The sequence below is a fragment of the Schistocerca nitens genome, chromosome 8 (genome assembly GCF_023898315.1).
Source record: "Schistocerca nitens isolate TAMUIC-IGC-003100 chromosome 8, iqSchNite1.1, whole genome shotgun sequence".
In the NCBI taxonomy this organism is placed as follows: domain Eukaryota; kingdom Metazoa; phylum Arthropoda; class Insecta; order Orthoptera; family Acrididae; genus Schistocerca; species Schistocerca nitens.
The window spans coordinates 518,565,438-518,589,248 of record NC_064621.1 but is presented as its reverse complement, the minus strand read 5'-3'; the positions used below and the strand labels follow the sequence as shown (position 1 = coordinate 518,589,248).

Below are 23,811 nucleotides of genomic sequence, written 5' to 3'. Positions count from 1 at the left end.
TCATCTCGTATAGTTTCATTGACTTCCGACAGGTGGCAGCGCTGTACGGAGCTGTTAAAAAGGCGTCTGTAACGGATGTGCGTTGCAAACAAAGGGCAGTGATCGAGTTTCTTTTGGCGGAAAACCAGGGCATCTCAGATATTCATAGGCGCTTGCAGAATGTCTACGGTGATCTGGCAGTGGACAAAAGCACGGTGAGTCGTTGGGCAAAGTGTGTGTCATCATCACCGCAAGGTCAAGCAAGGCTGTCTGATCTCCCGCGTGCGGGCCGGCCGTGCACAGCTGTGACTCCTGCAATGGCGGAGCGTGCGAACACACTCGTTCGAGATGATCGACGGATCACCATCAAACAACTCAGTGCTCAACTTGACATCTCTGTTGGTACTGCTGTCACAATTGTTCACCAGTTGGGATATTCAAAGGTTTGTTCCCGCTGGGTCCCTCGTTGTCTAACCGAACACCATAAAGAGCAAAGGAGAACCATCTGTGCGGAATTGCTTGCTCGTCATGTGGCTGAGGGTGACAATTTCTTGTCAAAGATTGTTACAGGCGATGAAACATGGGTTCATCACTTCGAACCTGAAACAAAACGGCAATCAATGGAGTGGCGCCACACCCACTCCCCTACCAAGAAAACGTTTAAAGCCATACCCTCAGCTGGTAAAGTCATGGTTACAGTCTTCTGGGACGCTGAAGGGGTTATTCTGTTCGATGTCCTTCCCCATGGTCAAACGATCAACTCTGAAGTGTATTGTGCTACTCTTCAGAAATTGAAGAAACGACTTCAGCATCTTCGTAGGCACAAAAATTTGAACGAACTTCTCCTTCTTCATGACAACGCAAGACCTCACACAAGTCTGCGCACCCGAGAGGAGCTCACAAAACTTCAGTGGACTGTTCTTCCTCATGCACCCTACAGCCCCGATCTCGCACCGTCGGATTTCCATATGTTTGGCCCAATGAAGGACGCAATCCGTGGGAGGCACTACGCGGATGATGAAGAAGTTATTGATGCAGTACGACTTTGGCTCCGACATCGACCAGTGGAATGGTACCGTGCAGGCATACAGGCCCTCATTTCAAGGCGTAAGGCCATAGCATTGAATGGAGATTACGTTGAAAAATAGTGTTGTGTAGCTAAAAGATTGGGGAATAACCTGGTGTATTTCAATGCTGAATAAAACAACCCCTGTTTCAGAAAAAAAATGTGTTGCATTACTTATTGAACTGCCCTCGTATAACTGCCAGTTTGTGATGCTGATATTGTGGTAGCATTTCTGCACATAAAGCTGTGAATGAGGGTATCCACTTACCCACAAATCTCACATGCTGATGTGGGGCAGAGACAAATTTTATTCAGTTTCTCATCTGCCAGGATTTTATTATTTACAGTAACAGATCTTACAATCTGTAAGATGATGATAGATTTGAACTTCAGACATTTCTCCAGATGATATATCAATTCAACAATGGTCAGCTGTCTTTGACACAATTTCTATGATTTGATACAGTGCAAAATTCGTATAGTTTAGATTTGGGTAATTGTTTCAGGAATTTTATGATCTAGTGTATGTAGTGTCCTCAATATATTACAGTCTGATGTGGTGGTAAACTGAAGGTATCAGTGTGCTGTATTTGCAGGGGGCTCCATGCAGTCTGGTCTGCATACAGCTGCTAGATTACAGTCAAGCTTAAGTACTGTGTGGTAATAGTTGTTAGTCTTTACCATGTTATTAACAAGAAGAGTCTTGTGTGGCTGCACACGTTTGTGAGATTAAGGGCATCTTTCGCCACTGGCAAAGTTATATGGCTGTATACACATCATCCACAAAGCGATGCAGGAGAGTGTTCTGCATTCAATGATTGAATCATTGTTGGTGAGTACTGGCCATTCTGTGTCAAATTTTGAAAGCATTCAAATATGGAGTGGAGGTGAGGCACACTAGTTGGCGCAATGTGAAACAACGTATCAACACTCTGGCAATCGACTAGTGCTCATATAGGGTGTCTCCAACTGAACAACCGATAAGTCAGAAGGAAGTGGAGAAGGTGATGTGAGACATCATTCAGTCATTGAAGAGTCCTTGGTCTTCTCCTGTCATCATCACAAAGAAGAAAGATAGCACATGATGTTTCTGTTTCAGTTATCAGTAACTGAACACAGTCACGAAAAAGGACATATACCCATTACCACACATTGACCACCTCGGACTATGTGACGAAAGCAAAATATTTCTCAACTATGGATATGTATACTGGCTACCAGCAGATCAAGTTGATGAGGCTAACTAGAAAAATATAATTTTCGTTACATTCAATGGCCTGTGAGCTCAAAGTTGTGCTGTTTGTTCTGTACAATGCTTCAGTTATACTTCAATGCTTGATGGACAGCCTGCTTTGATTTCTTAAATGGGCAGGATGTCTATGCTACCTGGATGATGTTGCTGTGTTCTTGAAGACCTTTTAAGAGCATCTAAGTCACTTTAAAAATGTACTGAAGTGTGTCCATAATGCAATCTTTGCCTGAATCTGAGAAAGTTCCTCTGCCTCATTGAAAAAATAAAAATTGTGGGTCACCTGATGAACAGAAATAAAGTCTGTCCAGACCCAGAAAAAGTATGAGCCATAACAAAGTTTTCCACTACTTGGCACATTCAAGATACACATGTATTCCCGCTACAAATGTTCCACAAAGGATTTCAGTTGCAAGGTATGGCCATGTAAGAACTGCTGTGGAAAGGCACCTTATTTTCTGGGACCAAGGAGTAAAAAGATCACTCTGTATCCTTCAGGTCTGTATGCTTCAGGGGGCACTGACAGCTTCATCATGTTTTGCACTTTTGGATGAGAGTGTTGAGACAAGAATCAGCAGTTGCAGTACTGGTGCAATTTTAGTGCATATCCAGCAAGTTGAATGATTGTTTATACCGCCAGGATACCCTCGAAGCCTAAAAGAACTATTTTATGGCTGAGAATGAATGCCTATAAATTATTTAGGCTGTGAGTAAGTTCCAGATCTGCACTACTTGACAATCACCAAGGAATAGCTGACTCTTACTAAGGAACAACTGCTAGTTGTCAATTGCTATGGAACAACTGACAATTGCTATGGAACACCAGACCAATGCTGGTAAAAGGAAATGTAGAGGGTGGGATGTGTTAATTATAGCAAACATGAACACTCTGCATGCATCAAATAGTTCATGCTGTACAGTGTTAGACAAAGGTTGTTGTGGAACTAATTAGTATGACATTCTGTGTGGTGTGGCAACATGTCTGCAAGGCATCATTTGAGTGCCTACAATTGTGGATAAGCATTTACATGGCTTAAAGCTGGTCAAAGTGTCACTAATGTGGCACAGCAGTTAGTGTGTAAAAGTGTCATATCACAATTAAAAAAGGTTGATGAAAATAGAAATGCTATGAAAAAGCATGCTAGAGGTTGTAGATGGATCACTATACTGCAAGAGGATTGATATGCTACCCTAGTGGTGAAAAGGAACAGATATCTTACTCCTAGATAGATCGCTGCAGACCTTGCAACTACTACCGTTACATGTGTCTTTGCCAGAACCATTTCAGGATGAGTAAATCAGGCTGGTTTCTATGCTCAGAAGCCTGTTAAATGCATCCCACTTCAACCACACCAATGCCAAAAGTGTAGAGAGCATGTTGGTTAGGTCAGAAACAGTGGTCTAGAGTGACATTCTCCAATTAATCCTGCTTCACTCTGGCAAATGCTTCTGGCCACCAGTTATTGTGGAAAGATAAGGGAACATGTTACACATCACAGAATTTTCATGAATGTCATTGGTATGGACTAGGCACTATGGTGTGAGCAGGTATTATGCACAATGACTAAACACCGCCGAATATTTCAGTGTGAGGTACTATTACAGCACAATGATACTGCAGGGAGATTATTCTCGATCATGTCTGTTTAGTAGTGCAGTAGGTCCTGACTTTCTGTTTGTGGATGACAACAAATGCCCAAATAGGACTTCTGATGTGTCAAACACACAGAAAATTGAAGATATTGAACAAATGGAATGGCGTGCATACTCCCCAGACCTAAATCCTACAGAAGATGCCTGGGATGCTCTTGGTAAATGTGTTTGTGAATGAACGTTCCTTCCCTGAACCATGCAGCAACTAAAAACCACCTGGAGAGAGCAGTGGGACAATATCCTCAAAGGACTCCTCAATATACACTCCTGGAAATTGAAATAAGAACACCATGAATTCATTGTCCCAGGAAGGGGAAACTTTATTGACACATTCCTGGGGTCAGATACATCACATGATCACACTGACAGAACCACAGGCACATAGACACAGGCAACAGAGCATGCACAATGTCGGCACTAGTACAGTGTATATCCACCTTTTGCAGCAATGCAGGCTGCTATTCTCCCATGGAGACGATCGTAGAGATGCTGGATGTAGTCCTGTGGAATGGCTTGCCATGCCATTTCCACCTGGTGCCTCAGTTGGACCAGCGTTCGTGCTGGACGTGCAGACCGCGTGAGACGACGCTTCATCCAGTCCCAAACATGCTCAATGGGGGACAGATCCGGAGATCTTGCTGGCCAGGGTAGTTGACTTACACCTTCTAGAGCACGTTGGGTGGCACGGGATACATGCGGACGTGCATTGTCTTGTTGGAACAGCAAGTTCCCTTGCCGGTCTAGGAATGGTAGAACGATGGGTTCGATGACGGTTTGGATGTACCGTGCACTATTCAGTGTCCCCTCGACAATCACCAGTGGTGTACGGCCAGTGTAGGAGATCGCTCCCCACACCATGATGCCGGGTGTTGGCCCTGTGTGCCTCGGTCGTATGCAGTCCTGATTGTGGCGCTCACCTGCACGGCACCAAACACGCATACGACCATCATTGGCACCAAGGCAGAAGCGACTCTCATCGCTGAAGACGACACATCTCCATTCGTTCCTCCATTCACGCCTGTCGCGACACCACTGGAGGCGGGCTGCACGATGTTGGGGCGTGAGCGGAAGACGGTCTAACGGTGTGCGGGACCGTAGCCCAGCTTCATGGAGACGGTTGCGAATGGTCCTCGCCGATACCCCAGGAGCAACAGTGTCCCTAATTTGCTGGGAAGTGGCGGTGCGGTCCCCTACAGCACTGCATAGGATCCTACGGTCTTGGCGTGCATCCGTGCGTTGCTGCGGTCCGGTCCCAGGTCGACGGGCACGTGCACCTTCCGCCGACCACTGGCGACAACATCGATGTACTGTGGAGACCTCACGCCCCACGTGTTGAGCAATTCGGCGGTACGTCCACCCGGCCTCCCGCATGCCCACTATATGCCCTCGCTCAAAGTCCGTCAACTGCACATACGGTTCACGTCCACGCTGTCGCGGCATGCTACCAGTGTTAAAGACTGCGATGGAGCTCCATATGCCACGGCAAACTGGCTGACACTGACGGCGGCGGTGCACAAATGCTGCGCAGCTAGCGCCATTCGACGGCCAACACCGCGGTTCCTGGTGTGTCCGCTGTGCCGTGCGTGTGATCATTGCTTGTACAGCCCTCTTGCAGTGTCCGGAGCAAGTATGGTGGGTCTGACACACCGGTGTCAATGTGTTCTTTTTTCCATTTCCAGGATTGTAGTATGAACAACAGGTTCAAAATGTTTGTTTGTGTCCAATGAGAGTGGGTTCATAACTGAGAGTCTGATATTGATGTTTATGTGGGAAGTCTGACCTGTATCAAACACAGAAGTTATTTACATCTGTTAGCCTGCTTTCCATGTGGTGAAATCTGTACCATTTTTCATTATTAATACACCACTCCACCTCTACTATTCTCTGTTACTTATGCACTGTGTTTCATGTCATCCATCATTGTGTGTGACTATTTCTGTCCAACAATGCTTCCATTCCTTAGCAACTGTCAAGTAGGAATGCAATGACACTCTAGTGTACAAAGTTGGATGCAAGCATAAAGTTTCTACTGCCTTTTTCAGAATCTATTTGAAGAGCATTGTAGCACTGGTAATAATACAGTCATCACAGAACAACAAAATATTGCAGCTGCAAAAGGGACGATCCTGAATTACTGAAGAGCATAGAGGAGAAATGTTTCAGTCAAGACTGGCCTCAGAAGTAATTGTTGATGCAGCATCATCCATAGGATGACAACTGTAAACTACCCACAGATGAATGGTTTCATGGAACATTTTGATAAGACACTTACAGAGGTACATTGATCTCAAACAGAGGACCAAGATGCAATATTGCTTTTTGTGACATTTGTATATTACACAGCAAAGCAAGACACTGTGAGTTTCATGTTTTCTGATCCAAGCCCAACAAGCTGAAAAAATAATGGATATTTTGTGTCTATTTCAGCCTGAGGATGGTGACCTTGATGACATGAAACAGTTCTTCATGTGAACTAAAGAAGCAATATAGCTGGAATGAACTGTTCAAGATAAGGACTGTGAACATCATAACAGCAAATATCAACCTGTACACTACAACCAAGTATGGAATTTTACACCTAAGTGGAAATTAAGCCTCTCAGAAAAATTAATAAAAAGGTAATTTGGCTAAAAATTCTACATCACTTGTCAGACGTTACCAACAAAAATGGAAATGATGGTCCTACATCAAAAAGACAAAAGTACAGAGACATTGTCTGTGTACTTTACAGGAAGCCCTGTCATATTCCTGCAGTGTAGATCTATAATGGGTGTTTATTAAACAAGGAACATAAAGAAATGCCTGATGTTCATGATGCCTCAATGGAAATAACTCCATTTCAATGGCTTAGTGAACACCAGGATGAGATGACATGACCAGAATGTACCAGTGCTGTCAGAGGAAGGACCACTGATTTCACCCAGACTGATAAGGCTATGGTTCATTCTGAAACAGTGGGCCACAGTTTCATTAGGAGGATCAGCAATGCTGTATAGTATTCATTGTCCCCTTTGTCACAGTGATTACTGTTTATGACTGGCATGTGTGGCTCACCTGTTCTAATGCTGCCTTATTTATTGTTTAATGTTACTTAACAATAAAGGAAATTAATGGGAAATTTGGAAAGAGAATTAAAGTTTAAAGAGAATATATAAAACTAGGCAGTTTCCCAATGACATTGTAATTCTGTCAGAAATGCCAAATGACTGGCAATAGCAGTTGAATTGAATTGAAAGTGTGTTAAAAGGGGTTATAACATGAATGTTACTGTAAAAGTAAGATAATTGGTACATCGTAGAATTAACTGGTGAAACCTAAGATTTATCATTGGGGTGTGGTAAAGTCTGAAATTTCCATTATATGTATAGATTTTGAACTTTTATCAAGAGACGTTGGTGAATCTTAGAATTTACCAATGCAGACTGGTAAAAGCTGTATCAAAGATTCCCACCTCCATCGTGCAGGTTCAGACAAGTTTCATTGTTGCCAATTTTGTGTTCAGATAAGTTTCTTTTCTGGCAGTTATGAGTTCACTGTCTGCTCGCCACTGCGTAGTTTCAATCTGTGTCAAGCATCATGCATATGGTCATTTTTGCGACTCGTTTTATTGGTGTGTCTTCTGCAGCTTTGCTTAAGAATGAGTGATGTCATGTGTAACAGATTTTATGAAATTTTAAGTGAATCAGTGAATAAGAAGAAGGACAACAATATTTATGTAACTGCTGAGCAGTATAATACTCTGTAAGTAAAGTGAAAAATGCAAAAATTGTTTCCAATAAAAACCTTTCCACTACATTCATTATTATGTTCATTTTTATGAATTGTTGAACGTATTACATGAGACCCACATTGCTATAGGCCATGGTGGCTGAACGCAGATGATTGTCGAACTGAATAGTGAGTACAAAAATGTGACTGTTGAATCAGTTGTTACTTATTTGAAATTATGTGAACCATGACAAAAAAAGCAAAAAGCATTGAAAAGGAGTGTTGTAGTGAAACCTTTTACACACAGTGAAATGAATTCATGCGTTTTTTTGGTACTTGCATTGTTTAATTCATAAATTTCAGGCGTATTATAGTATTTGAGAGTTGTAGCATCGCGTTTTAGTACCTGAATAGTGTAAAATCGCGTAGTCTCCTTCCACCGCCGAGCAGTGTGTCAGCAGTGCGCAAGTAGCAGCATTACTGCTTTTACTAGGCAATCTTGTATTTTAATAACCGTTTAAATTTTGTGTCGATTTGTTTGCGCTCTCTGTAGATTAGTTCAGACGTTCTTTGCACAACAGTTTTTAGCATGGATAGGGACTGCAACTGCTGTGTTCGGATGCAGGCTGAGTTGGCATCCCTTCGCTCCCAGCTTCAGGCAGTGTTGGCTTCGGTCACACAGCTTGAGGCTGTTGCCAATGGGCATCACTGTGGGGGTCCGGATGGGGGTTTGTCGGGGACGGCCAGCTCGTCCCACGCATCCCCCGATCGGACTACGACTGTGGTTGCCCGTGATACTGCCCGCATTGAGGCTGATCCCTCACCTGTGGTAGAGTGGGAGGTCATCTCAAGATGTGGCAGTGGGTGAAAGACATTCCGGAGGGCTGAACGGAAGGCCTCTCCAGTTTGTCTGACGAACTGGTTTCAGGCTCTGTCTCAGGCTGATACTGATCTTTGCCCTGACATGGCTGCTTGTCCTGTTCCAGAGGTTGCCCCTCAGTCTGCAAGATCCGGGCAGTCGCAGAGGGTGGGCTTACTGGTAGTTCGGAGCTCCAACGTCAGGCGCGTAATGGGGCCCCTTAGGGAAATGGCAGCAAGAGAGGGGAAGAAAACCAATGTGCACTCCATGTGCATACCGGGGAGAGTCATTCCAGATGTGGAAAGGGTCCTTCCGGATGCCATGAAGGGTACAGGGTGCACCCATCTGCAGGTGGTCGCTCATGTCGGCACTAATGATGTGTGTTGCTATGGATCGGAGGAAATCCTCTCTGCCTTCCGGCGGCTATCTGATTTGGTGAAGACTGCCAGTCTCACTAGCGGGATGAAAGCAGAGCTCACCATCTGCAGCATCGTTGACAGGACTGACTGTGGACCTTTGGTACAGAGCCGAGTGGAGGGTCTGAATCAGAGGCTGAGACGGTTCTGCGACTGTGTGGGCTGCAGATTCCTCGACTTGCGCCATAGGGTGGTGGGGTTTTAGGTTCCGCTGGATAGGTCAGGAGTCCACTACATGCAACAAGCGGCTACATGGGTAGCAGGAGTTGTGTGGCATGGGCTGGGCGGTTTTTTAGGTTAGATGGCCTTGGGCAAGTACAGAAAGGGCAACAGCCTCAAAGGGTGCGGGACAAAGTCAGGACATGCGGGGACCAAGCAGCAATCGGTATTGTAATTGTCAACTGTCGAAGCTGCGTTGGTAAAGTACCGGAACTTCAAGCGCTGATAGAAAGCACCGAAGCTGAAATCGTTATAGGTACAGAAAGCTGGCTGAAGCCAGAGATAAATTCTGCCGAAATTTTTACAAAGATACAGACGGTGTTTAGAAAGGATAGATTGCATGCAACCGGTGGTGGAGTGTTCGTCGCTGTTAGTAGTAGTTTATCCTGTAGTGAAGTAGAAGTGGATAGTTCCTGTGAATTATTATGGGTGGAGGTTACACTCAACAACCGAGCTAGGTTAATAATTGGCTCCTTTTACCGACCTCCCGACTCAGCAGCATTAGTGGCAGAACAACTGAGAGAAAATTTGGAATACATTTCACATAAATTTTCTCAGCATATTATAGTCTTAGGTGGAGATTTCAATTTACCAGATATAGACTGGGACACTCAGATGTTTAGGATGGGTGGTAGGGACAGAGCATCGAGTGACATTATACTGAGTGCACTATCCGAAAATTACCTCGATTAATTAAACAGAGAACCGACTCGTGGAGATAACATCTTGGACCTACTGATAACAAACAGACCCGAACTTTTCGACTCTGTATGTGCAGAACAGGGAATCAGTGATCACAAGGCCGTTGCAGCATCCCTGAATATGGAAGTTAATAGGAACATAAAAAAAGGGAGGAAGGTTTATCTGTTTAGCAAGAGTAATAGAAGGCAGATTTCAGACTACCTAACAGATCAAAATGAAAATTTCTCTTCCGACACTGACAATGTTGAGTGTTTATGGAAAAAGTTCAAGGCAATCGTAAAATGCGTTTTAGACAGGTATGTGCCGAGTAAAACTGTGAGGGACGGGAAAAACCCACCGTGGTACAACAACAAAGTTAGGAAACTACTGCGAAAGCAAAGAGAGCTTCACTCCAAGTTTAAACGCAGCCAAAACCTCTCAGACAAACAGAAGCTAAACGATGTCAAAGTTAGCATAAGGAGAGCTATGCATGAAGCGTTCAGTGAATTCGAAAGTAAAATTCTATGTACCGACTTGACAGAAAATCCTAGGAAGTTCTGGTCTTACGTTAAATCAGTAAGTGGCTCGAAACAGCATATCCAGACACTCCGGGATGATGATGGCATTGAAACAGAGGATGACACGCGTAAAGCTGAAATACTAAACACCTTTTTCCAAAGCTGTTTCACAGAGGAAGACCGCACTGCAGTTCCTTCTCTAAATCCTCGCACAAACGACAAAATGGCTGACATCGAAATAAGTGTCCAAGGAATAGAAAAGCAACTGGAATCACTCAACAGAGGAAAGTCCACTGGACCTGACGGGATACCAATTCGATTCTACACAGAGTACGCGAAAGAACTTGCCCCCCTTCTAACAGCCGTGTACCGCAAGTCTCTAGAGGAACGGAAGGTTCCAAATGATTGGAATAGAGCACAAGTAGTCCCAGTCTTCAAGAAGGGTCGTCGAGCAGATGCGCAAAACTATAGATCTATATCTCTGACGTCGATCTGTTGTAGAATTTTAGAACATGTTTTTTGCTTGAGTATCATGTCGTTTTTGGAAACCCAGAATCTACTATGTAGGAATCAACATGGATTCCGGAAACAGCGATCGTGTGAGACCCAACTCGCTTTATTTGTTCATGAGACCCAGAAAATATTGGATACAGGCTCCCAGGTAGATGCTATTTTTCTTGACTTCCGGAAGGCGTTCGATACAGTTCCGCACTGTCGCCTGATAAACAAAGTAAGAGCCTACGGAATATCAGACCAGCTGTGTGGCTGGATTGAAGAGTTTTTAGCAAACAGAACACAGCATGTTGTTATCAATGGAGAGACATCTACAGACGTTAAAGTAACCTCTGGCGTGCCACAGGGGAGTGTTATGGGACCATTGCTTTTCACAATATATATAAATGACCCAGTAGATAGTGTTGGAAGTTCCATGCGGCTTTTCACGGATGATGCTGTAGTATACAGAGAAGTTGCATCATTAGAAAATTGTTGCGAAATGCAGGAAGATCTGGAGCGGATAGGCACTTGGTGCAGGGAGTGGCAACTGTCCCTTAACATAGACAAATGTAATGTATTGCGAATACATAGAAAGAAGGATCCTTTATTGTATGATTATATGATAGCGGAACAAACACTCGTAGCAGTTACTTCTGTAAAATATCTGGGAGTATGCGTGCGGAACGATTTGAAGTGGAATGATCATATAAAATTAATTGTTGGTAAGGCAGGTACCAGGTTGAGATTCATTGGGAGAGTGCTTAGAAAATGTAGTCCATCAACAAAGGAGGTGGCTTACAAAACACTCGTTCGACCTATACTTGAGTATTGCTCATCAGTGTGGGATCTGTACCAGATGGGGTTGACCTAGGAGATAGAGAAGATCCAAAGAAGAGCGGTGCGTTTCGTCACAGGGTTATTTGGTAAGCGTGATAGCGACACGGAGACGTTTAGCAAACTCAAGTGGCAGACTCTGCAAGAGAGGCGCTCTGCATCGCGGTGTAGCTTGCTGTCCAGGTTTCGAGAGGGTGCGTTTCTGGATGAGGTATCGAATATATTGGTCCCCCCTACTTATACCTCCCGAGGAGATCACGAATGTAAAATTAGACAGATTCGAGCGCACACGGAGGCTTTCCGGCAGTCGTTCTTCCCGCGAACCATACGCGACTGGAACAGGAAAGGGAGGTAATGACAGTGGCACGTAAAGTGCCCTCCGCCACACACCGTTGGGTGGCTTGCGGAGTATAAATGTAGATGTAGATGTAGATGTAGATGCCAAATTGACTTAATCAATATGCGGGCAAACCCAGACAATAAGTCAAAGTTCATACTTGTATACCAAGATCATCTGACAAAATTTGTTATCCTCTGTGCACTTTAATGTCGAAAATGGCTGATGAAGTAGCATATCATCTTTTGAAATTTTTACCACCTTTGGTGCCCCTAGTATCCATCATTCTAATAATGGTAGAGAGTTTTGTAGCCGCGTCATTCAAAGTTTATGTGGGTTGAGGAGTTATATGAAGATAGTCCATGGGAAGCTGAGGCACAATCAGTCTCAGGGACCAGTCAAAACAGCAAATCAAGATATCAAAAATATGTTATCAACTTGGATGGAAACAAATGAAACTTCAAAATGGTCTGAAGTTGTGAGGTTTGTGCAAGCAATGAAAAATAAGGCTTATCATGAATGGATCAGATGTCCACCTTATGAAGCCATTTTTGGTGTTCCAATGAAAATGGGCATTGTGACCTCCGTTGTTCCACATGAGTTAACAACAAATATAAACACTGAAGAAGACTTGGAAACAATATTAAACACCACTTCCACTGACTCACAGAAAATTGAAAATGATGACCAAGGAATTGATGCCAGTGAATCAAGTACTGGAACAGAAGGAACAGAGGTAGAAAATGCACCTGCAGAGGGTGAGGAAGCACCAGAGATACAAGATTTGATGACAGTTAATGAGATACCAGCACCAGCTGATGGTTGTGACGAGACGCTGACAACTTCTAACACTGTTAATAAAGTGAAACAGATCTGAGAAGTTGCCAAAGAAGGTCTTCAATTGCAGGCAGAGAAAATGAAGCGGCCTCATGTAATATTTATTTATTTATTTAGCTATCCATGGACATTTAAAAATGTATGGATGTTGTCAGTTGTGTACATTCATATATTTATACAGTTTGTCATTACATGTAGTTAAATGTTGTGACATATAGATTATTTACAATCACTTTTGCTCCTTATCAAAATATTGTGAAACAAAAGCTATTTACAATCATTTAGTACTAAGAAATTCACTTATAGTGTAAAAGCAGTGTTCCTGCAAAAACAATTTCAGATTTTATTTGCTTCTTTTATTTTCTGCGGCAGTTTGTTATACAGTTTTACACCTTCATACAAGAAGCTATTTTGAGTCTTATGTTTATTCTTCCTGTTTAGGTGAAGACAGTGACTTGTTCTTGTACTATAGTTATGAAAACTGCTATTTGCGCTATAATTTTCTATATTTTTCTTGATGTTCACTATGGTTTGGAATATAAATTCACAAGGAACAATTAGAATTTCTAACATTTTGAAAAGTTCTCTGCAGTGGGCCCGCTTACTGCTTTTTGTTATAATTCTTACTGCTCTCTTTTGCATTTTAAATACCGTTTGTAAATTCTGAGCACTGTTTCCCCAGAAAATAATACCATAACTGATTACTGAATGAACATAACTAAAGTATACAGTTCTCAAACATTCACTACTGCATGTGGATACAAGGACTCCAAGTGCATAACATGTTGTGGATACCTTTTTTGAGAGTTTCATAGCATGTTCATTCCACTTCATTTGGCTGTCAGTGTGCAACCCTAAGAATTTTGTTGTAGGTACATCACCTATGGAGATGTTATCTAGTTTTAAGTTAAAGGGACTCTGTTTTCTACTCATTCTAAAGCATATTGTATTTGTTTTCTTTACATTGAGAGTTACTTTGTTTTCCTGAGACCATTTGTGAACATCCCTCAACACTTCAGTAGAACATTTGTGCTGGTGTCTTACTGGTGATTACTATGTTGCTGTCATCCGCAAACAATATCTTCTCTCCATGGCTGATATGTTGCGGGAAATCATTTATATACACCAGAAATAATACAGGGCCTAGTACACTTCCTTGAAGGACCCCGATATTGATATATTGTGGATCAGATATATGTTTCTCAATGTACTTTGATCCACTGGAGACATGTGTGATCTCTACTGACTGTACTCTGTTTTCTAGATATGAACAAAACCATTTGAGAACCACTCCCCTTACTCCTAGCGCCTCTAATTTATGCAACAGCTTCTGGTGGTCAACTGTATCAAATGCCTTAGACAGGTCTAGGAAAAGGCCAGTTACACAGCTGTTCTCATCTAGTGCTTCTAAAACTGTTTTTGTAAATTGTGCTATTGCAGATTCTGTACCTATACCAGGCCTGAAACCATGTTGGTCATTGCAGAGGAGGTTGAATTTACTTAGATAGCTCAAAAGCCTGTTTTCCATTATTGTTTCTATCACTTTGGAAAAGCATGACAATAGGGCTATTGGTCTGTAGTTCTCAACGTTTTCTATGTCACCTTTCTTGTGAACTGGTAAAATTTTGGTATGTTTCAGATAGTCATGGAAGCAACTAGTTTTGAAGGATTCATTTATGCTTTCTGTTAGTGGAGCTTTGATACCGTTTATGCATTTTTTCAGCACACACATTGGGATTTCATCTAAACTTGCCAAGTTTTTGTTCTTTAATTGCCTTACAGCATTGCATACTCCCTCCTCAGTAGTTGGAAGCAATACCATTGAGTTTGCTATATGCTTCTGTACTGGTTGATTAGCACCTATTGGAAAATTTTTCTGCAAGTTCGTTGCAATGCTGCTAAAGTAGGTATTCACATAATTTGTCAATTCTTTTGGGTTACTTTCTAAGTTTTCCTTGTTCCTGATTTGTGTGTTTGTACCTCTCTGCTTCACAGTTCCTGTTTCTTGTTTCACTATAGCCCATGTAGCTGTAGATCCTTTTGTAGTTTTTGTAGTAGTGAAAAAAAACTGGATTTCTATTGTTCTTTTTAATGGAGTTTAGGTATTTACAAGTTTGAACACTTTTTCTAATTCCTTTAGTAATTCATTTATTGTTGGTGGGTGTCCCAATGGGAATTAATGCTTTGGGGAACGTTTCTTCAAATTGTAATTTAAACTCAGACGTAAAATTGGAGAACTTGCTATTCACTTTAGTTTCTATGTATACTCCTTCCCAACTTTCATGTGCTAACTTTAAGGAAAACTCTTGCAAAGCTGATGGAGAGTAAACTCTTTTATATACATGCAGTTTTGATTCTTTTTTTACACAAGCTTTTACTTTTATAATCTGACATAGATGGTCAGACAGTCCCAGATTTTTGACAAGTACATCACAGTTTTCTCTGCCTACATCTGTAGCTACATGGTCAATGGTAGATGATGAATGTGTGGTTATTGTTGTTGCACAGTTGACTAGTGACGATATACCAAAACTACGTAGGATATTCATAAATGTGTTACTGGTGTCATCTGTTTTATTTTTATTTATATAAAGTCCCCACACAAAAACCTTCAGTTGGACAGAATGTGAGAATTAAAGTACCGGATGTAGACAGGGCAAAAACTGATGCAAAATCTATAATATCAGTAGTGATAAATATTCAGGATGATGAATTTTATCAACTTGTTACCAAAGCTGGTAAACTGAAGTCATTGTACACTAGGAATCAATTTGCATTGTGCAAGGAAAATTTTATCGATGTCGAAAAAGGAGCAAGAGAAGATATTGGTCAACAGGAAGTGGTTGCCAAACAGTCTTTTGTTGGGGGACAAGGTTTCAAAAAGTGCAATTGCTTAAAAAAGTTTCAGCCAAAAATGCTTATGTAAATCGTCTTCCATATTATGTAATTCAAAATGCCACAATAGTCAGCCTTGTTGTAACAAAAATTAACGTTCACAAGGTCACACTTTCTACAACATTTTTCACTAATAAGGACTATTTCTCATTATAATCACATTGGAATGCAAGAATATTTAAAATACATAAATTTACAATAAATACAAACGATTTCAATAAACTGCCAAGCTGATTTTTTTTTAATGAATACAGTTTTACCTGTTGGGTAAATCCCAAAATTTACATACGTTACTTGGTAAAAGTTCGAAATCTATGCATATAATAAGAAATTTCAGACTTTTACCACACCATGATGGTAAGTCTTAGGTTTCACCAGTTAATTCTAGGATTTACCAATCATCTTACTTTTACAGTAACATATATACAAACAAACGTAAAACAATGTTATTGGAATGTAGCCAAATTAAATCAGGTGATGGTGAGGGAAGTAGATTAGGAAATGAAACACTGAAAGTAACCAATTAGTTCTGTTATTTGGGCAGTGAAATAACTGATGATGGCTGAAGTAGAAAACATGTACAGCGTAGTAAGAAGAACATTTCTGAGAAACAGGAATTTTTAACATGAACAAAAACTTAAATGTTAGGAGTCTTTTCTTAATGTATTTGTTTGGAGTGTAGCCTTGTGCAGAAATGAAATTTTGATGGTGAGCATTTCAGACAAAAAGACGATACAGGCTTTTCAAATATAATGCAACAGAAGAATGTTGCAAAGTAGATAGATAGATTGAATAACTTATGAGGGGGTACTGAACTGAATTGGGCGAATAAGAAATTGGGGCATGGCTTGACTAAAAGATGTGATCAGCTTGGGGTGCAGCACTTTGTATTGTGCCTATGTAAGCTGGAAAACAGTGAGCAGATAGATACAGGCAATGAGTCATGATTCTACCATGACAGGTGTGTGCTCTGATCCAGCAGCAGCTGCAAGTAGTTATGGCTGTGGCTGAAAGGTGTCAGCATCTTACAGACCAAATTCCTAAATTGTCTAAATAAGTATTTTGAAAACAATACTTTAATTTTGTGACCATTAAGACTTTTATTAATTACTTCTGATTTAATATTTTTAATTAATAATGTGAATTATGGTGTGAATGCAAAGTGATAAGATAAATGAATGTTGTTATGTCTATTTATTGAGTATACATTAGTGTGAGAACTGTGGCTGTACAGAGAGAGCAATTATACACTCAGGAAAAATTTGTTAAGTGCTAGTAACCAGTTCATAGTACAGGGAAAACAAGAAACATTTTATGATAATTCAGTAATTTAAAGAGGGAGTTATTTTGATATTTTTGAGTTTTATAAATTTGTTTTTCTAGTAAATTGTTCATAAAAGCGATTAAGTTGTGATTGATTTCTAGTAAAAGACGTAGGATTTCATGGGTTAATACTGATATCAAATGTTCATCAAATAACCAGAGGACAGTGCATTTGCGCATATTTTGTGAACTAATAGAACTGTTTTCTAAAGTCCTAAGGGCAGTTCAGACCTTAGCCATTATTATGTTCAGATGTGTACATTAGGAGCTCTGAATAGATGCAATAATTTTGAAGAATAGTGAGTAAAACCTGACTGTGGACTGCTGCTAAGTGAATAAAGGTGTGAGAAAGACAAATATGTAAAATTCAGATTTTTATATGTAAACTGTGACTTCTGAATCAAATAAAATCTGTGTGGTGTATTGTGCAATTTGGAACCAAGAACTGACATTCAAAGGGATTGAGTTTGTAATATTTGAGTGATCATTCTGTCACAGACAGTCCATTTTGTGATCTTTCTGGTAATGGGGTCTGTTAAATACCATAAGATGGCAGTTATGAATGGCTATGATTGTGTGTGAGTGTCAAAACTGTAACTTAAGATTAGTGTGGACTTGGTCATGTTTTTGTATCAAACAAGTAACAATGTATTGAAGTTTTCGCTCACCAACTACTTTCAATTAATAGCTCAGTATTCCTCAAACTAGAAAACATTTGTTGCACCCTCCAGACACATCATTTGCTTTCTGCCAGCATGGGTGTGTGGACAGGCCTTTAGAAGAAGAAATCACTGCAAGGTGGGCGGAACTGTTCTGTTTTCTGTAGAATGAAAAGTTAACATCGTCACTGCGAGTTGATAGGACACATTCTAGGGCATGAAGAAATTGTCACTTTGGTAACAGAAGGAAGTGTGTGGCATGGTGTGGCATGGGGAGAAGGTGGGAGTTTTCATAGAGAGACCAAATCTTGAATACAGTGAGCATGTTCAAATGAGTGTACACTGCAATACTTATTCAGAGATGAAGAGACTTGCACAGGACAGACTAGCATGAAGAGCTGCATCAAACTAGTCTTCACACTGAAGATCACAACAGCAACAATTTATGGAAGGTTCTGGAACTTATTTGCTTTTGCACCAACCATTGTTTGGACTGAAGACCACAGCAACAACTTTGGGAAGGTTCTGGGACTTATTTGTTTGTGGATATTTTAATTTACTAGAATATTCTATGTGTGTACAAACAGGAGCATACCCTGCTGATGCAGGCAGTTCAGCTCCATTTGTATTTCATGTGTGTTCAATTACCATGCTTTCAGTGTGGTATAGTAATTCTCATTGATCCTACTGCCAAAAGAGATACTTGAGCCCTGATTCTAGATGACAATATGATACTCCAGGCTGCCAGAACCATAGATTCCTTCTTCAGTGCTGGAAAGGGGAAGTAATTGGAAGAGTCTGATTTGTGAAGCTGCACTGAGGGGACAACTAGGTCACTCAAAACCTACGTAAAGAGAGAACACCCTGTTTGCTGAGAAAAGCAGAACAACTGAGTTTATCTTTTCCTAAGTTCTAGGTGACTTGTTTTTCTTCCCTCTAGTCTCCTTCAACTACTTATTTCTGCCTGCTTTGAAGAAGGAAAAGCTTAGAGTACTGTATTTATCTATTATCATGTTTGCGTATCAGCCATACTGTGAGTTGCACCTATTGAAGGAAAGTTATGTTCAGTATACTTTAAAATGTGTAATGTGTTCAATTTTAATCTTGGTTTAATATTTAACATTAAAGAAATGAAGCATGTTCATTATTTTCTGTGACATAATGACACTGTCCTCTGTAGTACTGAACTGAAAGAAAGAAATTCTATACCCCACACTATGTTTGTCTGTTCCTGCCAGGAATACCATGACTGGATGAAGACCTAAGGCATTTGTTAAACAGTCACCTAATAAACTGCCTATTGGCTTCTGTCTCGGGTTCTTCGGCCGACGTTCATCTAATGATTAGAACCCGAGACAGAAGCCAATAGGCAGTTTGTCAACAAGTGGCCACGAAAGCCTCAACAATTTTGAGTCACCTAATAATAACGATGATGATGAAAATAATAATAATAATAACACTAACTTTCTTCATGATCACCCTATTTATCCTTTTCTGTGATACTATCAACAGAAAATATCAGAAGTTTTGATGTGCAATATAACGCTGAAAACTGTACTTGAGCCTATGTGTGAAACATCAAACTTTTGCCTGATTTTGTGGTCTATATAAATAGCATTTATTATGAACAGCAAGAATCAAGCACAGTAATTAAAAAAAATTTCAAAATGTCTATATTTACAATTTGTTTTGATCTTCTGGTCATCTTCAGGTATCATAAAATTAATTACAGCAGCCTACCTGACAATGTTATTAATGTTGTGCTAATAGGAAAATACATTACACAGTCAGTAATAAAAAATAATAACACAATGGATCACTCTTAGTATAGGTACTGTCATTATCAGGTTCTACCTTTAGTGTAGTGGCACTCTACTTACCATATATATGTAGAGTGCCTCCAAATGTAAAGCTGGAACCTGATTATGACAGTATATAAATGGGGTGCATCTTTACATAAAAAGAAGGAAACTGATCTAAATCTATGTCTACATCTACAATTATACTCTGCAAATCACCATGAAGTGCATGGCGGAGGGTACATCCCAATTAACAGTTATTAGGGTCTCTTCTTGTTCCAATCACATATGCAGCAAGAGAAGAATGATGGTTTGAATGCATCTGTGTATGCTGTAATTATTCTAAACTTATACTTATGATCCCTATGTTAGCAATACTTAAGGGGTTGTAGTACATCCCCATTTAAAGTTGGTTCTTGAAACTTTGATAGCAGACTGTCTTGGGATAATTTACATCTATCTTCAAGAGTCTGCCAGTTCAGTTTCTTCAGTATCGCTGTGGCACTCTGCCATGGATCAGACAACCCTGCGACCAGTCATGCTGCCTTTTTCTGTATATATTCAATATCCCTGGGTGCCAGTCCCACACATTTGAGCAATATTATAGAACTGGTATAGAGTGATTTATAAGCAGTCTCCTTTGTAGACTGACGCACTTCCCTCACGAAGTCTGCCACCTGCTTTAACCACAACTGAGCCTTTGTCATTCTATTTCATATACCTATGAAGTGTTAAGTTGGCAGATTCCAACAGTGATTCATTGATATTATAGTCATAGGATACTACAATTTTTTTCATGAATTCACAAGTTTACATTTTTGAACATTTAAAGCAAGATGCCAATCTTTGCACCACTTTGAAATCTTATGGAGATTTGACTGAATATTTACGCAGCTTCTTTCAGACAGTACTTCATTATAGATAACTGCATCATCTGCAAAAGTCTGAGGTTATTATTAATATTGTCTGTGAGGTCATTAATATGGAACATGAACAGCAAGAGTCCCAATACACTGCCCTGGGACAGTCTCAAATTTCTATTGCTACCCCATATGATTGCACTTTTGACAGTACGTATAGGTGTGCTAGTGAGTCAATGCTTTTCTGAAATCAAGAAATACTGCATTTATCTGACTCCCTTGATCCAAAGCTTTCGGTTTGTCATATAAAAAAAGTTGGGTTTCACATGATCGATGGTTTTGGAATCCATGCTGATTGGCATAGACAAGGTCATTCTGTTTTAGATACCTCACTATGTTTAAGATCAGAATATGTTTTATGATTTTACAACAAATCAATGTTAAGGATATTGGACAGTAGTTTTGTGGATCACTGCTACTGCCCTTCCAGTAGATAGGTGTGAACTGTGCTTTTTTCAAAGAACTATGACAGATTCCTGCTTCCTGCAAAGGAGACAGGATCCATAGGAGTGGATGGTACTTTAGATGCTCTCTCTCTCTCTCTCTCTCTCTCTCTCTCTCTCTCTCTCTCTCTCTCTCTCTCTCTCTCGGGACCTTTTGTACCAGTTTCACAGGGACATGACTCTTGGGAACTCTTCCAAAACAACAATTCGCAGCAACTGCCATTGTTTGACAGTAGTCAGGGCAATTCACAGCTGCTTATGAATGTCAACGAATCATTAATGTGTTCAAGAACAGCATTCACAGTGGGGCTGCATTTTAGTTGGTGTGATGTATTACAGGACAGTGAACAAATAACTTTAAATTAAGCCTGCTGATTACCTTTTAATCTTTTCAGATAAAAAGTTGCTAACTCTGACGTACAGTATATGAAGACGGATTAACTGTGTTACGGCATTTAGCTATTGGCTGTATTACTGGTGGCAGTGATGCAGGATGGCTTTTGTTGTATTTGATGGCAGTATAATGACCCTCCCACATGGTTTGTTGGAAATAACTTTATGATACCTGAAGATAATCAGAAGACTGAAACTGGTTATAAATAGATAATTATTTATCTTGTTGGTTTTGAAACATGACTTTTTCCAAATATTCATTTAGCTCTGGCAGGCAAGTTGTGTGTCTTGAAACACTGCATTTTCTGTATCAATCAATTATAAACTCCCACTTATGTGGCAAGAAGTGTAACTACTATATAAATAAACTGGTAGGATACACACCTGCAGTGAAGCCATCAAGTCTAGTGCCTTTTGCATGTCAGAGGCATGGGGGCAGAAGTGCAAGCCAAGTGCCCAAAGTGGTGGTAGTGTTGGTGGAACAGTTGTTGCTGTTGCAGGAAGAGTGGCCCGTATCTGTTGTACAGCGTCTGCCGGAGTAGGGCCTGCCCCAATGCGCAATGACCAGGTGCCAGCCACTGCACCACGCAGTGTCAGCACTGAGCTGCCGAATGTGTGCCATGCCTGTGTAATATTATTGTTATTTTTAATTTTGATTGCTATTTGGTGTACATACAATGATGTCAGCACTTTATTCCTTATTTTGTGATATAATTTAAATGAAAATGTGTAATGGCATCATAACAATGCACAATTTTTAACAAGTAACAAGTACATGTTAAGAGAGAAATAACTAAAGAATTGTAGTGTAACAAGAACAACAGTGGCCTTTTTTTTTTAGAGTAACTGTTTTCTACCAATATATACAATATCTTGATTTATAAGACATTAAAAAATCTAAAATTAGTTCTAGTAATCAACAGTAACAATATTGTAACTATTGTAAAGAAATTTCACAGAATTACCCTGTAAATATAAAATTTAGTGTGTTCTACATACCAAAAGGCTCTTTTTTATGGTGAAACTTTTGTAACACAATGTGTGAATAAATAAATATAAATATTCATGTGAAGCTGGATACTGGAGTGTTGACTCCCCTAAACAAGTAACAGTAACAAGAACAATCTGTTTCCAAAAAAAGAGTAAAATTACTTAACCGTAAGCAAATGAACTTCTACGTTCTCTCTGACACTCCACAAATAACATAAAATAAACATGCTGAGAATAAATGCAGTATTAATTTTATCTGCATTCCCCTGGGAGATTATGTCATTATAGCAGGGGATGAAATTTGGCAAAATCTGCTAAATTTTTGTCTGGAGCTCAAGAGAATGATATTTACCTCTATGTCAAGGTTGGTGGATCTTTAGTACAAGAATGTGGAAGGCCTTTCGCACTACTGTCACAGGAGACAGTCTACCAGCACATGTTAATAAGTCCTGACAAAACTATGTCAGCTGGAGTTGTACAACACATCCCTCCTAAGTTGACCAAATGCTCGTGAGGAAAATTTTCTCCATCAACAGGACTGGAAATGGCTAGTTGCATACTGATGCCAATCAAGCTACAATAGTTTTTGGTATAGTACACAGAGCTTGATATATTTCACAGCACACTGCCATGTGGACTGTGGTTGACAGGAAGCAGGTACAATGTGACTTACCTCTATAGGGCCATCGAGTTCTTCAAGCATGAACACAGCAGCACGTCCTTTCTTGTCCAGCAGCCAGGCTGATGGCAGTGCCATTGGGTGGCCTGGTCCTGCATACAGCAACCGTGACGACGCACTACTGCGCGGCAGTAGTGCACCTGCCACCAACTCCACATCACCTGTAGTGGTCACTGATAGCTGTGTGCATTGTTATTGTTGTTGTAGACATTATAAACAACACTATTGCTGGAATCAATTCACAAGAATCAAAATTCCTGATGTTGTCAATTTTAAAACAGCTTTTATCAAGAAAATTATGAAAAGGAGAGTTCCTACTCCACATAGTGGAGATGCTGTGACTCAGAATCTCCAGTATATGGTGAGTAGCAACTTTCCTTTTCAAAACATTATTACATTCCATCCTGGATTTTCCATAGTTTGATTTTATCAAGAAAATGATTTTTTATACACTGATGTGCCGAAATATTATGACCACTGGCCACCATGAGATCACTAGGGAGCATTTTGGGGATGTGACACAGTAAGGAAACTCTATAAGCATAACATAAATTAATGTGGAATTACATCAGAGTTAGAGATGCAAGCACATGGCAGAGGCAGCTGTCTCTCCTGCTATAGAGCTAAATGATTGTCATCCAATGAAGTCTTGTTGGCCCCATTAGTGGCTCCATCGATGAAGAGACACCAGAGAATCATGGATAGCAGCAATCTTTTAAAGACCACAGTCTTACATATATTTTTCGAATGAATGTGCACTTGTACCACTTGGGACCTCACTTTCACCTGCTGTTGTATTCATTATGAAAGGAGCCAACCTGAGCAACATCATTGGTACTCAGTCTTCCATTGAGGCCTC

The 23,811-nt window shown here is 40.5% G+C and overlaps 1 protein-coding gene across 1 annotated transcript in view; it reads right to left on the bottom strand.

Annotated features, from left to right (window-relative positions):
- The window catches only part of LOC126199272 (uncharacterized), a 252,436-nt gene that overhangs the window by 102,257 nt on the left and 126,368 nt on the right, over positions 1-23,811 (bottom strand). Inside the window, exons 6-7 of the mRNA XM_049936080.1 lie at positions 22,947-23,132; positions 21,668-21,907 (exon numbers count right to left, since the gene is read on the bottom strand). Coding sequence (XP_049792037.1) covers positions 21,668-21,907; positions 22,947-23,132 — 426 coding nt within the window. The remainder of the gene's footprint in view (positions 1-21,667; positions 21,908-22,946; positions 23,133-23,811) is intronic.